This window comes from Hypanus sabinus, chromosome 7, assembly GCF_030144855.1.
Source record: "Hypanus sabinus isolate sHypSab1 chromosome 7, sHypSab1.hap1, whole genome shotgun sequence".
Classification (NCBI taxonomy): domain Eukaryota; kingdom Metazoa; phylum Chordata; class Chondrichthyes; order Myliobatiformes; family Dasyatidae; genus Hypanus; species Hypanus sabinus.
In genome coordinates this window covers 33,059,453-33,074,763 of record NC_082712.1, presented here as the reverse complement: position 1 = coordinate 33,074,763, position 15,311 = coordinate 33,059,453, and the positions used below count along the sequence as shown (strand labels likewise).

At 39.5% G+C, this 15,311-nt stretch overlaps 1 protein-coding gene across 9 annotated transcripts in view; it reads left to right on the top strand.

Moving 5' to 3' along the window:
* LOC132396663 (interleukin-6 receptor subunit beta) overlaps positions 1 to 15,311 on the top strand; it is a 188,553-nt gene that overhangs the window by 122,762 nt on the left and 50,480 nt on the right. For all 9 annotated transcript variants that reach the window (XM_059974415.1, XM_059974412.1, XM_059974418.1 and 6 more), the window contains 2 exons: positions 5,379 to 5,505; positions 12,165 to 12,325. In XM_059974415.1, coding sequence (XP_059830398.1) covers positions 12,274 to 12,325 — 52 coding nt within the window. In that variant the 5' untranslated portion in view covers positions 5,379 to 5,505; positions 12,165 to 12,273. The remainder of the gene's footprint in view (positions 1 to 5,378; positions 5,506 to 12,164; positions 12,326 to 15,311) is intronic.

Below are 15,311 nucleotides of genomic sequence, written 5' to 3'. Positions count from 1 at the left end.
AATGATGCTGTTGTGTTGTTAATGTCAAACATTGCATAGGATGATTGTTTGAATGTGGAGGTTGTTGGGGTGGAAGTAATGACAAGGGGAATCCTTGCTCTGAATGGGAGGAAAGGAAGTTAGAGCAGGAGCACTGGAATAAAGCCAATGCAGTTGACAGACTCATCAAATTTGTAGGAAGGAAGATGTAATGGAGTAATAGTATGCAAGATAGCGTCATCAATAGAGATGGAAAGAAGGCAGAGGAAGTGGGAGAAGGAAATGATTCTTTACGGATGGGAAGACTGTCAGTCACAAAGGCAAGCTAACCTTAGAGGGATTCTGTTCATGAAATGGAAGGCAAGAAAGGGAAGGAATGAGCCAAAGATTGACCAAGTGAATGTGAGAAAAGTTTGAAATAAAAATAATGAAATTTTCTAGACAGGAAGCAATAGCTATATCAATATGATCATTATTAAACTGAAAAAAGGAAGTGTGAAGGGGAGACATGAATAAGACCAAATATGCAACAAGCAGGTAATTAACTGAAACTACAACTGCCCACTCATGGGTGCTATGGAAGAGTATTTCCTGCATTTTGAACTTTAGTTTTGATATCCAGCTTCTTGGATAAACTGCGTCTAAACTGCAGGTGCCTATGCAATGATTTAGAGTAAGGTTTTTCTTGCAACATATTGCATCAAAATTATGACTGTTTATTCATTTCTTCAGATGCTGCCTAACTGACAGAGTTCCTCCAGCAATTTGTGTGTGTTGCTATGGGAAATTGTAATTGTGCAAGACTAAATGGAGCTAGTATTTAAGTTCTGATGCAGGGTCATGACCCAAAAAGTTGCCATTCCTTCCTCACCCAAACCTCACCTCGAGCCCAGGTAGATGTAGCTCAACCTGCTGAGTTCCTCCCTATAATTTTTTTGCTAGTATTTAAATCTTATTCCTAATAGTTTAATACTGAATGGACTGCTGAAACCACAGAGTAGCATTTTTATATGGGTATATAAGTGAAGAATGAGGGAAGCAGTCTTTTGGGCCTGGATTCACTTGGAAGGTGCTGGGATCAGGGTTCTGGCAAACCAAGTTACCAGGGTTTGTGATTAAAACTTTAAATTAAATGGGGGAGATTTCAAATTAAATGAAATCTAAAACGTTGGAAAGGAGATGCTGATAGTACAGGACATCTCAACTCCACCGAGTTGTTGACTGTATAATGCTTTTGGCTCAGAGTTATAGATATCGAAAATGCCGCAGATATGCAACTGGCAAACATCAAAATTCATAAGTAACTGAGCAATCAGATGCTGTGTAAAGGAAGCAGGTGATATATGAAGAGAAAAATTAAGTCTATAAATAAACCAAGGATTGTGCAGGAACAGGACTAGATGAGAAGAAGGGTTTCAGGCCAAAATATCGACTATACTCTTTTCCATAGATGCTGCCTGGCCTGTTAAGTTTCTCCAGCATTTTGTGTGTGTTGCTTGGATTTCCAGTATCTGCAGATTTTCTCTTGTTTGTGATTAGATGAGTAGAACAAACTTGCTTTGGAAGAAATTATATAAAAGAAAAGTCAAGGACATCAGGAGCCACACCTTGAGACCAAACTTTACAAGGAATAAGTAACACATACAAAACGCTGGAGGAACCCTGCAGGTCAGGCAGCATCTGTGGAAAAGAATGGAGAATTGACATTTCCCACTGAGACCCTTCATCAGTCCTGGATGCTGCTTGGCCTGCTGAGTTCATCCTGCATTTTATGTGTGTTACTCTGGATCTCCTGCATCTGCAGAATCTCTTGTGTTTTTGATTGCAAGGAGGAGGAAGTGCCTCACATCTGGGATGGAGAGTGAAACTGAATTCTGTTAAGTGTGATTATTTGCCTGGAAGTATTGCCACCTAATGACTGAGAATACCAATTTGCCACGTAAAATGGAAAGAAAGAAATTGCTTAAAGAAGCACTTTAAAAAGAGGGGTGTGATGTCGTCGCAGGTGAAACCTAGAGAGTTAACATGGAAGTAATCAAGTAATTAGGAAAGCAATGGAAACGGTGGTCATTATTGCAGAGAAAGATGCAATGTAGGAATAGAGAGGTCTTGCTGCTACATGACAGCTGTGCTGTTTACAATTTTGATTTGTTCATTTAAGGAGGGAAATGTTTGCAATGTATGCAGTTCAGAGAGTATTAATTTCTGGACTGAGGGATTGTTTTACAAGGAACAATTGAGTGGTTGAACTGATAACACTGGGCACGTAGTGAAGTGAGAGATGATATTGCAGTACACTAGAATGTGAACAAGGTTGATGGGCAGGTGCTGAGGAGATAGACAATAGACAATAGGTGCAGAAGTAGACCATTCGGCCCTTCGAGCCTGCACCGACATTCTGAGATCATGGCTGATCATCTACTATCAATACCCGGTTCCTGCCTTGTCCGCATATCCCTTGATTCTCCTAGCCATAAGATACCTATCTAGCTCCTTCTTGAAAGCACCCAGAGAAGTGGCCTCCACTGCCTTCCAAGGCAGTGCATTCCAGACCCCCACAACTCTCTGGGAGAAGAAGTTTTCCTTAACTCTGTCCTAAATAATCTACCCCTTATTCTCAAACCATGCCCTCTGGTACTGGACTCTCCCAGCATCTGGAACATATTTTCTGCCTCTATCTTGTCCAATCCCTTAATAATCTTACATGTTGCAATCAGATCCCCTCTCAATCTCCTTAATTCCAGCGAGTACAAGCCCAGTCTCTCTAACCTCTCTGCGTAAGACAGTCTGGACATCCCAGGAATTAACCTTGTGAATCTACGCTGCACTTCCTCTACAGCCAGGATGTCCTTCCTTAACCCTGGAGACCAAAACTGTACATAATACTCCAGGTGTGGTCTCACCAGGGCCCTGTACAAATGCAAAAGGATTTCCTTGCTCTTGTACTCAATTGGCTTTGTAATAAAGGCCAACATTCCATTAGCCCTCTTCACTGCCTGCTGCACTTGCTCATTCACCTTCAGTGACTGATGAACAAGGACTCCTGGATCTCTTTGTATTCTCCCTTACCTAACTCTACACCGTTCAGATAATAATCTGCCTTCCTGTTCTTACTCCCAAAGTGGATAACCTCACACTTATTCACATTAAACGTCATCTGCCAAGTATCTGCCCACTCACTCAGCCTATCCAAGTCACCCTGAATTCTCCTAACATCCTCATCACATGTCACACTGCCACCCAGCTTAGTATCATCAGCAAACTTGCTGATGTTATTCTCAATGCCTTCATCTAAATCGTTGATGTAAATCGTAAATAGCTGTGGTCCCAATACCGAGCCCTGTGGCACCCCACTAGTCACCACCTGCCATTCCAAGAAACACCCATTCACCGTTACCCTTTGCTTTCTATCTGCCAACCAGTTTTCTACCCATGTCAATATTTTCCCCCCAATGCCATGAGCTCTGATTTTACCCACCAATCTCCTATGTGGGACCTTATCAAATGCCTTCTGAAAATCTAGGTACACTACATCCACTGGATCTCCCTTGTCTAACTTCCTGGTTACATCCTCGAAAAACTCCAATAGATTAGTCAAGCATGATTTGCCCTTGGTAAATCCATGCTGGCTCGGCCCAATCCTATCACTGCTATCTAGATATGCCATCTTTAATAATGGACTCTAGCATCTTCCCCACTACTGATGTTAGGCTGATAGGACGATAGTTCTCTGTTTTCTCCCTCCCTTCTTTCTTAAAAAGTGGGATAACATTAGCCATTCTCTAATCCTCAGGAACTGATCCTGAATCTAAGGATGTTTCCTTTTTATGAGGCAATCCAGAATCAAGGAAAATATTTTCAAAGTCAGGAATCACACATTTAAATTAAAGCACCCGAAGTGTCTTAGAGGATTATGATTGAATTCTCTACTTCCTATAAGTATAGAGGCCGAGTCATTGAATGTATTGAAGGCCGAAAAAGGAAGATTTCTTTACAGGGAGGTCAGGTATAGGCAGTGAAGATGAGTTCAAGCCATAATTAGAATAGAAGAATCTTCAAATGATGCTTTTGATAATTGGATCTTCCAAATCTTCATTTTTTTTGGAACTTTAAAGATGATTGTTGTTACCTTCAAATTCCTTGTAGTTCCAAAATTGAAGTAGTAAAATTGGTTCATTTTCACCCCTGGCCATTTCTGACACGCCCAAGCCTGAATGCTTGAAACCACAGTGAGCAAAACGGTTTAAAATTGTCTTTCTGCTTATTTCCCAAACAGAATTCCAGATGTTTTCTTGATTAATTTTTGTTTTTTAAACATAGCGGCTGCCTCAATTAATTGATGGTTCAATTAACAATACACTGTATTGTAGTAGTAGTATTAGTAGTGTTCTAATTTGTTCTGTATGTAAAGGGGGTTTCTTTTTTTTCTTTGTTACTGTTGGGAAAGGGTTTCCTTTTGTTAACTAGCAGGAATGCTAATTTACTGATAACGAGAATGGTATTCCTTTGTAAACCAAATAGGGATTAATGTTCTTTCTTCTGAGTCTGTAAGCGTTTGTTGACGGGCTTTTGGGCAGATCGGCGCGAGGGGGTCGAGAGAGAGGACGCAATGCTCTAAGCTGGGTGAGGATCGGACCCCAAAGGGGGGTCCGAGGCCGGGAGATTCTCCGAGGAGGGTGGGGGGGGGGATGAAGCTAGATGTGCTTGGTTGACCACTCGGAGGGTCCTGAGCTGTTTGGAGAGTCGAGGAGTTCGGAGGGGATCGAATGGTGGCCAGAAGACTTCAGTAATTGAGCTCCAACGGTTGTGCACGAAGTGGTTTGGACTTTGATAAGTTTGGCGCCTTTTCTTTAATTTTCTCTTCATATATACTGTATCGTTATTAATCACTTAGTTATAGTAAAATATAAATTGTACTCATTTAATCGCATATGGTGTACTGTCTGGTTTTGGGCGAGGCGGGGACATCACACAGCATCCACACCAGCTGATTACCCAGTTTGGTGGGGCCGAAGGCTGCTCCCCCTAGACAAGAACGAGCTGAGCGAGCCTGAGGCAACCCAGGGAGTTACATGTATTTTATTTAAATACATAATTCATTACTCAGTTAAATGGTAGTTTGTCTTTTTTGTACCTTTTTAACTATTTCCATGAAACTTCAGCTAATTGGGACAGCCACTTAAATGGGCCAAAATGTTCTGGTCCTGATGTGTCCCAGTTAACTGGGATCCACTGTATTGGCATAATGAATACAACCATTCTCACACAATAACAGTTTCCTATATTCTGACAATTTTGACTTCTCAGAAGCATTTCAAAGTCTACAAAGAGCTTTGGCATGTCACAGACAATCCAAAACGGTTGCTACATAAATACCTGTCATTTCTTTCTCATGTCAGATGGACCTCATGATCTGCAATGCTACTTCACAGGGACAATTTCAGATGGCTTCAACTGCTCGTGGACCACTGGAACTCATCACACAAATGCTACCCTCTACAAACTAAATATACATTGGAAGCGGACGTGAGTTGAATTAGATATTGTCTATGAATGTACCGTGCCTGGATGAAATGAAATAATGCAAATTCTATGAATTTAAAACAAACACTGACTGAGAAACAATGTAAAAAAAAGAAGAGTTCTGGGCTATGAGGTGGGATAAACGATCATAATATTGTTTGGAATGGTCACGCGAAAACTGAAGAAACCTAAATAGGAATTCACTTAGCTGCAGGTGAGTTAATTTCAAGAGTTAAGAGTGGAACTTTATCAGTGATTGGCAGATAAAGCAGGCAGGACAAGCCTTTAAATAGGAGATTGTTCATCTAGAAACTAGACGCATTCTCAAGTGAAGGAAGGACGTCCAATAAAGAAGTCCCTAAAGGCACTGACATAGAAAATGAACTAATCAAAAAGTCATTTTTATAATTCAGCACAAAAGAAAATGAAATAAGACTTCCAAAGAAAATGTATGACAATACATCTGTGGACAAAATTACTAAAAATCATAAACAAATAGTAAAAGCATTGTCAGAAGGGCAAAGCCAATTAGATAATTTAAAAAGAGACAGCTACCTATTGAGTAGCTCTGTAATCCATTTCAATGAAGGGGTGATGCCTGTACTTCAGTATAGTACTAAACTACAGAGATTAAAAAAAGGATACACAGACATATTTTAGAAGCTGGCAGTGCTCTGAGTGACGATGCCGATAGAAGTAAAGATGGCATTCACAGGTGATGAGGTGTTACCTTTGAACCCTGTGAGACCCTTCATTGGTCAGGGTTGACCATGGATGTGATATCTCAGCTTTCTATGTGATATGCAAGCCACAGCTGTACAATATAGAGAACAAACTGCTGCCGTTATATAAAGCTGCCCCTCTCCATGCAGCTGACAATCCAAAGGAACGGCAGAGGCCGTCATACATTGCTTGGCACCAGCAGAGTTGCAGGAGTTGCCAGATGGCACTGAACTCAATGAAGTACTGCCTCAGGGACTCCTGCTCTGGATTTTTCCTCAGGGTTTGCTCCTGAGGTCTTCCCCATGAGTTGGTATTGCTGCAATGCACTGGAGGTTTGAGATCAGAGCTTTCCTACTCTAGGTGAGCTGCCAACCATGGCTGGTGAGGCCCAGCTGGTTTTAAAGTGCCAGTAACCCACCTTTGCCCCTTCTGTCAATAGAAAGAGTTATGCGGGCTAAGCAACATGTGAAAGCCAGGAGTTGAATGGTTGTCAGAGGCTATTACAGATGCACACAATTGGGAGCATTTAAAAGGCAACGGGTGCTTATTCCCACTACAACCCCTGGCTATAACAATCTAAAACAACTACCTTTGAACTAAAAAATTGCAATTATGAAATCTAAGGAATGGGATTAATACATCTACAGGTCAGTTCAACACTGGTGAGGAGGACATTGTAGATAAAATAAAGCAGAATAAACTGAATTAGCACATGTAAAATGTGGATTAACAAGTCAGTTTGTATTTGTTAAAAGCCAATTGTGTTTGATTACCAATTTGAAATCTTTGATGAAATAACTAAGAGAATTAGTGAGTGTAATACAGTTGTTGGCACCTAGTTTGCAGTCAATGGTTAGTCATTTCCACCCAGTGCTGAGAATCTTAGCTTATGCGAATCTCCCAACCAAACTGTCAAGACAGAGGTGACTCAGTCCTCAGCGATAGGCTTTGACCCTGTTCCAGGCCTATATGATTTTCCAGTTTTGATTTTATATATGTCGAGAGGATCGGAGTTGACGACACTGATGATTTTGTATTTTTGTGAGATATTATAAACAGCCCTTTTTTTCTTTATTTTTTATTTTCTCTTTTTTTTCTTTTTTGTTTTTTTTCTTCTATTAGTCATTAGAGTTTTAGATTAGTTTTTTTGCATAATGAATTTTTTTCTTTTTTCCTTTTTAACTTTTCTTTTTATTCTATATTATGATACACCTAGGTTTGCCTTGTCTATTTGTATATTGTATCTTTTACGATGTGGGAATACTCATTTATACTGTAATCATTGTTTTTGTAATCTTTTATAGTTAGTTGAAATATGTACGTTTGTAATCCCATTATCTATGTACCAATTTTATTTTGTTGTTATTAATAATGATAATAAAAAGATGGAAAAAGAAAGATAGGCTTTGCACTGAGGCATGGTGCTGTGAGCATGCACTTTGCCACATTTTGACAGTCAGATAAGCTGAGATAATTTAGGGACCATCAAAGAATTCTGAATATTTAATATTACCATTACAAAAAACTAACACTTAAGTACATCAAAGATACAAAGCAATTAAAACCAATATGCTGAAATACTAATAATTAAAGATCAAATTGACTAAAATTTCTCTTAATCCCTCAGAGCTGCTCCTCTCTAAATACCAAATGAGAGTAGAAAGTTGATGGACTGCTTTTTATACTCACTGAAAGGAACAAACTACAAAATCTTGATTCTTACAGGAATAGGATTACAATTGCTCATAATCAGTGGGAGAAGTTTCAATTTGTGGAATCAGAAAAATCCTAAAATCACTGATTAAATATCCTCTAATTTATTGAAGAAACTGTTACCTGTGCCCTCTAATCCAGTTAACTTTTACCTATCCAGATCTCTTGCTTAGATCTGCAATTGTTTATTCCATATCTCCATATCTCTCTACACTGAGTTGACTGACATCTTTGGGCACTGATGCAGAGGAGAGATTTAAAATTCCTATGTAACTAACACTTTGACCCCTTTGCAACAAAGTTATCCCATGTCGAATTATTTCAGACGGCAGAGAGGTGGTCTTCATTGCTACCAAAGCTATCTACTTACTATGCATCTGTTGCCATGTTAGCTTCATACCCGAACTGCCACAATCATTATCTGTCTATATCAGGCTGTACTTCTATATTAACCCTTATACTCTATGTCAGATATTTGAATATACAAATTGTACCATCTCAAATTTCGTGGGTCAGGGGAGTAGTGAAGAATAGTGTGAGTGAGTAGTCACCAGTGTTTTCAAAGATAATGAGGCGTGCAGCTGCAAAAGGCTTAGAGAACTTTGCAATGGTAGGGTGATCCGATGAACTTAAAGACAATTGATCACACTTCAATAAGTTGCAGGTATTTGATTGATCTCCCCGAAATAGTTCAATACACTTAATACAATGCAAGTGATGCCCTTGCAAGTGACGCTGCTGATAAAGACAAATGTCTACTGCCATTTATAAACTGACCATCCGGGTAAGCTGCAAAGAAATAAGTTATGATGATCATATTAGCTGTTACAAGGGAAAATACCCAGATGAAAATTTCAATGTGCAGTCCATGATGTGAGACATTTGACATTTGTGCAAGTTGCTTCTGATTTAATAAGAATAGTGATTGTCTGCTAGTGAGAGTCTGTTGTGATGTGGCTGTCTGTCCAAATCAGTGTGAAATTTCCAGACAATGTAACCATTTTCTCCCAAAGTTGTCATTGTTCAGGAATTATCATTTTACATTGGAAAACTGATAATGTACATCCATTATTTAAGAAGAATGCGAGAGAAACTAGCTGCAATCCACTTAATCAGATAATAGCTGAGTATTTAGGGAAACTTAAGGTGATTATAGTTTACACTTAATTAAAACTGAATTTGTTGAATTTACAGAAGTATTTGACTCAGGATATGGTTTATATGGGGTCCTGGATGGTGCATTTTTAGAGACACTATAAGTTAAAAGCCATAACAAATTGTTGGGCTGATTCAAAATTTGATTTGGTGATGAGATAAAAAAAAACACAGAGAATCAAAACAGAGAACAGGATCTGTGTTGAACCTCAACAATTCACTCTATTTATTATTGACAGTTTAGATCGGAGGTAGGAGTTTAATGGATGTTATAATACCACATGTGTAGATAGATAGGTGACAGCCATGAGGAGCAGGTAGGCAATGCAGGAGTCCTCTTGTCAAATGCACTGTTCAGGATACTGAGTGGGTTGGAGTGGAGAGCCTTACAGGGCAAAGAAGCAGAAACCAGATCATGTTGTGATCATTGTTGATACATGTGATGTAAGTAAGGAGAGGGATGAGGATGAGGTCCGACACAGGGAATTTAGAGAGCTGAGTAGAAATTGGGAAGTAGGACATCTAGAGTGGTAATCCAGTATTACTCCCTGTGCCATGAGCTAGTGAGCTGAGAAACAGAGTTAGTCACAGCATTAAAATTTACAGAGAGAAGGCAGGGGAATGGGGTTGAGAAAGATATTAAAGCAGCCATGATGGAACTGTGGAGCAGGCTGGATGGGCCAAATGACCTAATTCTGCCCTGATATCTTGTGGTCTTAAGATCTGACTAATCAGGAACCTATCCACCTCTGCTTTAAATATACTCAATGACTTGGCCTTCACAGCCACTCGTGGCAATGAATTCCACAGTTTCACTCCTCTCTAGCTAAAGAAATTCCTCCACATCTCTATTCTAAACGGACATCCATATATTTTGAGGCTGCGCCCTCTGGTTCTAGACTGGCCACTTATAGGAAACATCCTTTCTACATTCACACTTTCTAGGACTTTAAATATTTAATAGACTTCAATGAGATGCCCCCTCATTCTTCTAAACTCTAGTGAGTACAGACCCAGGGCCATCAAATGCTCCTCATACATTAACCCTTTCATTCTTGAAATAATTCTTGTGAACCTCTTTTGGACCTTCTCCAATGCCAGCACATCATACTCCCAAGTGCTTTCTGACCAATGCCTCATTAGGCTTCAGCATGACATCCTTGCTTTTCCATTCTAGTTCTCTCAAAATGAATACTAACATTGCATTTGCCTTTCTTACCACCAACTCAACCTGCAAGTTAATCTTTAGGAAATCCTGCACAAGGACTCTCAAGTCCCTTTGCCCCTCTGATTTTTGAATTTTCCCCCTGTTCAGAAAATAGTCCTTGCCTTTATTCCTTCACCAAAGTGCATGAACGTATACTTTTCTACACTATATTCCATCTGCCAATTCTTTGCCCATTCCCTCATTCTGCCTCAGTCCTTCTGCAGACTCCCAGCTTCTTCAATACTACATGCCCCTCCACCTATTGGTGTACCATCTGCAAATGTGGCCACAAACCCATCAATCCTATCATCCAAATCATTGGTATATAATGTAAAAAGGAGCAGTCCCAACACACACCTGCAGAACACCACTAGTTACTGGCAGCCAACCAGAAAAGGCCCCCTTTATTCACACTCTTTGCCTCCTGCCAGTCAGCCAATCTTGTAACCGTTCCAGTATCTTTCCTGTAATACCATGGGCTCCTATCTTGTTAAGCAGCCTTATGTGCGGTTCCTTTCAAAAGCCTTCTGAAAATCCAAGTGAACAACGTTCACTGACTCACCTTTGTCTATATCCTTATATCCTCTTATATCCTTAAAAAATTCCAGCAGATTTGTCAGACAGGATTTCCCCGAAGGAAACCATGATGACCTTGACCTGTTCTATCATGTATCTCTAAGTATCCAAAGCTTCATCCTTAATAATAAACAACATCTTCCCAACCACTGAAGTCAGGCTAACTGTCTTATAATTTCCTTTCTTCTTCTTAAAGCGTAGAGGGACATTTGCAATTTTTCAGTCCTCCGGAATCTAGTGATTCTTGAAAGATCATTGCTAATGTCTCCAGAATCTCTTTAGCTACCTCTTTAAGAACTCTGGGGTGTAGTCCATCTGATCCAGGTGACTTGCCTATCTTCAAACCTTTCAGCTTCCCAAGCTTCTCCTTAGTAACAACAACTACACTCACTTCTGCCCCCTGACGCTCTCAAATTTCTGGTTACGGCTTTTATAGTTGCCGCCTTTTGTTTTTTAAAAGCTTCCCAATCTTCTAACTTTCCACTATGGTTTTCTTTATCATATGCCCTTTCTTTTGCTTTTATGCTGTCTTTGACTTCCCTTGTCAGCGACAGTGGCCTCAGCCTCACTTTAGAGTACTCCGCCATCTTTGTGATGTATCTTCATAACGGCCCCCAGAAACTCCAGCCATTGCTGTTCTGCCATCATCTCTGCTGCTGTCCCTTTCCTATCAACTTTGGCCAGTTCCTCTCTCATGCCTCTGTAATTCCCTTTGCTCCTCAGTAATGCTAATGGATCTGGCTTTATCTTTTCCCTCTCAAACTGCAGGGTGATTTCTATCATATTATGATGACTACCTCCTAAGGGTTCCTTTTCTCTTGCATGAACTTGTAATTAAAAGATAGTCCACATTTCCTATTACTTCTCTTGTCCCCTGTGTTCTTCCTTATGCATCTGAACTCCAACATGTTCAGTTCTGTGTTTGGGAATACTCTGAGCCATGATGAAGGCTAGTTTATAAACTGTAGGCTAGATAGATATGTGTCTCAAATATTTCAGGAAAAAATGCTCTATTTTGCTGAATGGTATTTTTCTGACTTTATTTTAACTCTGGTCCATTTATAAAAATACTGTACATGAGTTAATCATGATTAAAACAATGAAGGGCCATCAGGTATTTCAAGCATTCATCACTTCCCCGTTGAATATTTGTTCCAGTGCTTGTTTCTTCTTCTGCCCATAATTAAGTCTAAAACTGAAGTTTTAAAAAATCACACAGGTATTTAACAAAATCAGTATTTTTGCATAGAATGAATGAAATTTTCAAATACCCTGTTTTTTTTTTCAGGAGTGGGATAAACACACCTACAACTATTGATAATATCACTGGTGTTTTTTACACAATTCCACGGAAACAACTTTACATTTCAGATAATGCAACAATATGGGTGGAAACGATGAATATGTGTCAAAAATCAAAGTCCATAACATTGATACCTGCTAAGTCAGGTAATACTTTCAAGAAACTGATTCATGTTGATTATTTCCTGTAAAGAACATTTAAAGTATAAATTGTTTATAAAAGTTTATAGGATACAGGTTTTATCAATTTATGAAATCATACAGATCAAAAACCATCAGAGCAGTTATAAGTAAAAGTTGCAGGTTATGAGCAAACACAAGGAAATCTGCAGATGCTGGAAATTCAAACAACACACACAAAATGCTGGTGGGACACAGTAGGCCAGGCAGCATCTATAAGGAGAAGCACTGTCGACATTTCGGGCTGAGACCTTTCGTCAGGCCTAACTGAAAGGAAAGATAGTAAGAAATTTGAAAGTGGTGGGGGGGGGGGGGGAGGAGATTTGAAAGTAGGTGCAGGTTATGACTATTTTCCCTGAAAAGCCATGATGTTTTTTAGGTACAGCTGTCAATGCAAATGTTGAATAAAGTCTTAACACTGTTCTTAGAAAATCACCATGGAGTGCGTGAGATACTGCATGAATGAGAAGTTTCTCTTTCTAGTGAATGAGTAAAGCATTACTTAGAAAGCACTTGGCTAAAAACTCCTGGAACACTTTCAGTATTTCAGGAAACTTTGATTGGGACTCCTATTTGTCCAGATGAATGAAGATGTAAGCTTGGTTTAACATTACTTGAAAATTCGACGTACACTTGTGACACTGAGGTTTATTTTAATAAATGTTTTCCACTGTAATTCTACGTACATTCAGAAGGTTACTTTGAGCAGGGCATGCATGGCTGACTTTGGCTGAAAGTAAGTTAGAGGTGGCACAGCGGTGCAGCTAATAGAGTTACTGCCTCACACCTCAATTAGCCATGTTTTATGCAATCTGTGCGGAGCCTGCAAATTTATTCTATGATTCCTCAGATTGCCTCCTAGTGCTTTAGATAGCTGCTGTATCGCAAAGACGCGTGTAACTCAATTGGCCACTATAAGTTGCCCTAATATGTAGGTGAGTGGTAGAATCTGGTTGGAGTTGATGAACGTGCAAAAGGAATGCAGTGGAATGATTGGAGGTTAGCATAATTGCGTGTTTGACAGTCGGTGCGGATTCAGTAGCACAAGACTTCCTGTGCTGGGTGATTTAATGAGTTCATGCAGAAACATATCTATGTTATAGACCAGTTGTTCAAAGTTCAAAGTAAATTGTGTTCAGAATTCAAAGTAAACTTATTATCCAAGCACATACTGTATGTTATCATTTATATGATAATTCCCTGAAATTTATATATTCTTGAAGGTACTTTCAGGGGAAAAAAGAAACATTATTTAATTTTATGAAATACTATACATACAAAGTCAAAGAATGACAAACAACCAGTGTTCAAAAGAAGACAAAAATGGGCTGATAAAAATTATACTGAGAACATGAGTCCTTGAAAGTGAGTTTGTAGGTTGTAGAATCAGTTTGTAGTCATGGTGCATGAAGTCATCATGCCAGTTCGGGGGCCTGATGGTTGTAGGGCAATAATTGTTCTGAACTTGGTGTTGCAGGAACTAAGGATTCTATACCTCCTGCACAATGGTGGTAGGGTGAATAGGGCATGACCTGGATGCTGGCGGTCTTTGATAATGTTTGCTGCTTTGTGTGGCTGTGCTCAGTGTAAATATACTCAATAGTGAAAGTACTTCGCTTGTGATGGACCGGGCTATATCCACTTCTTTCTTTAGCTCTTTCCATTGCTGGGCATTGGTGCTTCCATCCCAGGCTGGGCTGCAACCAGCTACAATACTCTCCACTGCATCTATAGAAGTTTGCTGAAGTTTTTGGTGACATGCCAAATCTACCAAACTTCTGAGAAAGTTGAGACTCTGTCCTGCCATCTTTGTGATGGCACTTATGTGCTGGTCCCCAGACAGGGTTTCTGATGTGTTAACACAAAAGACCTTAAAGCTACTCATCCTCTCCACCTCCATTTTAATTCTGTCCTTTAAGCTCAGTTTTTAAAAAATTCTTACCTCTGTGTCCTTACTTTATACAGTTCTTTACTACTAGTCTCAACTGAAGTCAATGACTTCATGTCAGAAACAGAAGCCAGAGCAGGCCACTCAACCACTTGCACTTGCTTTGTCATTTAATAGTTATCTCAGAGCCACTTCCTGCACTAATCCTACATTCCTTAATACCTTTAATACTGAAAAATTAATCAATCTTTGTCTTGAAATATAGTTAACAACTGAGCCTCCACAACTCCCAGGAATGAGAGAATTCCTACCTTTTAGGTGAAGAAATTTCTTCTCATTTCAGCCTTGATTGATGACCCATTTTGATACTGTGACCTCTGGCTTGAGACACCCCAGTCATAGAACTCTTCAACTCTGCATTTACTCTGCCACACCTGGTCAGAGTTTTGCATGATCCAATAAGATCACGTCTCAGTCTTCTGAACTCAAGTGATTATGGGCCAGGTTTACTTAATGTCTCCTCAACTGATAAAACCACCATTCCACTAATTGTTCTGGTAAATTTTTACTACTACTACAACTACTACTAGTACAAGTATACATTTCTTTAGCTAGGCATACCAAAGTTTAGATTTATCTCATTGGGAATTGGTTCATTATTGTCACATGTACCAAGGAAAACTTTGTTTTGCATGCCAACTATACAAGTCATTTCACAAAATAGTATGTCAAGGTGGCAAAAGTGAAAAGCAATATCAGAATGCTGAATACAGTATTATATTTACAAAGAAAGTACAGTGCAGGTAGACAGTAACATACAAATGATATGTTGGCATTCATAGCAAAAGGATTTGAGTACAGGAGCAGGTAGGATCTACTGCAGTTGTACAAGGCCTTGGTGAGACTGCACCTAGAGTATTGTGTACAGTTTTGGTCCCCTAATCTAAGGAAAGACATTCTTGCCATAGAGGGAGTACAGAGAAGGTTCACCAGATTGATTCCTGGGATGGCAGGACTTTCATATGAAGAAAGACTGGATCGACTAGGCTTATACTCACTGGAATT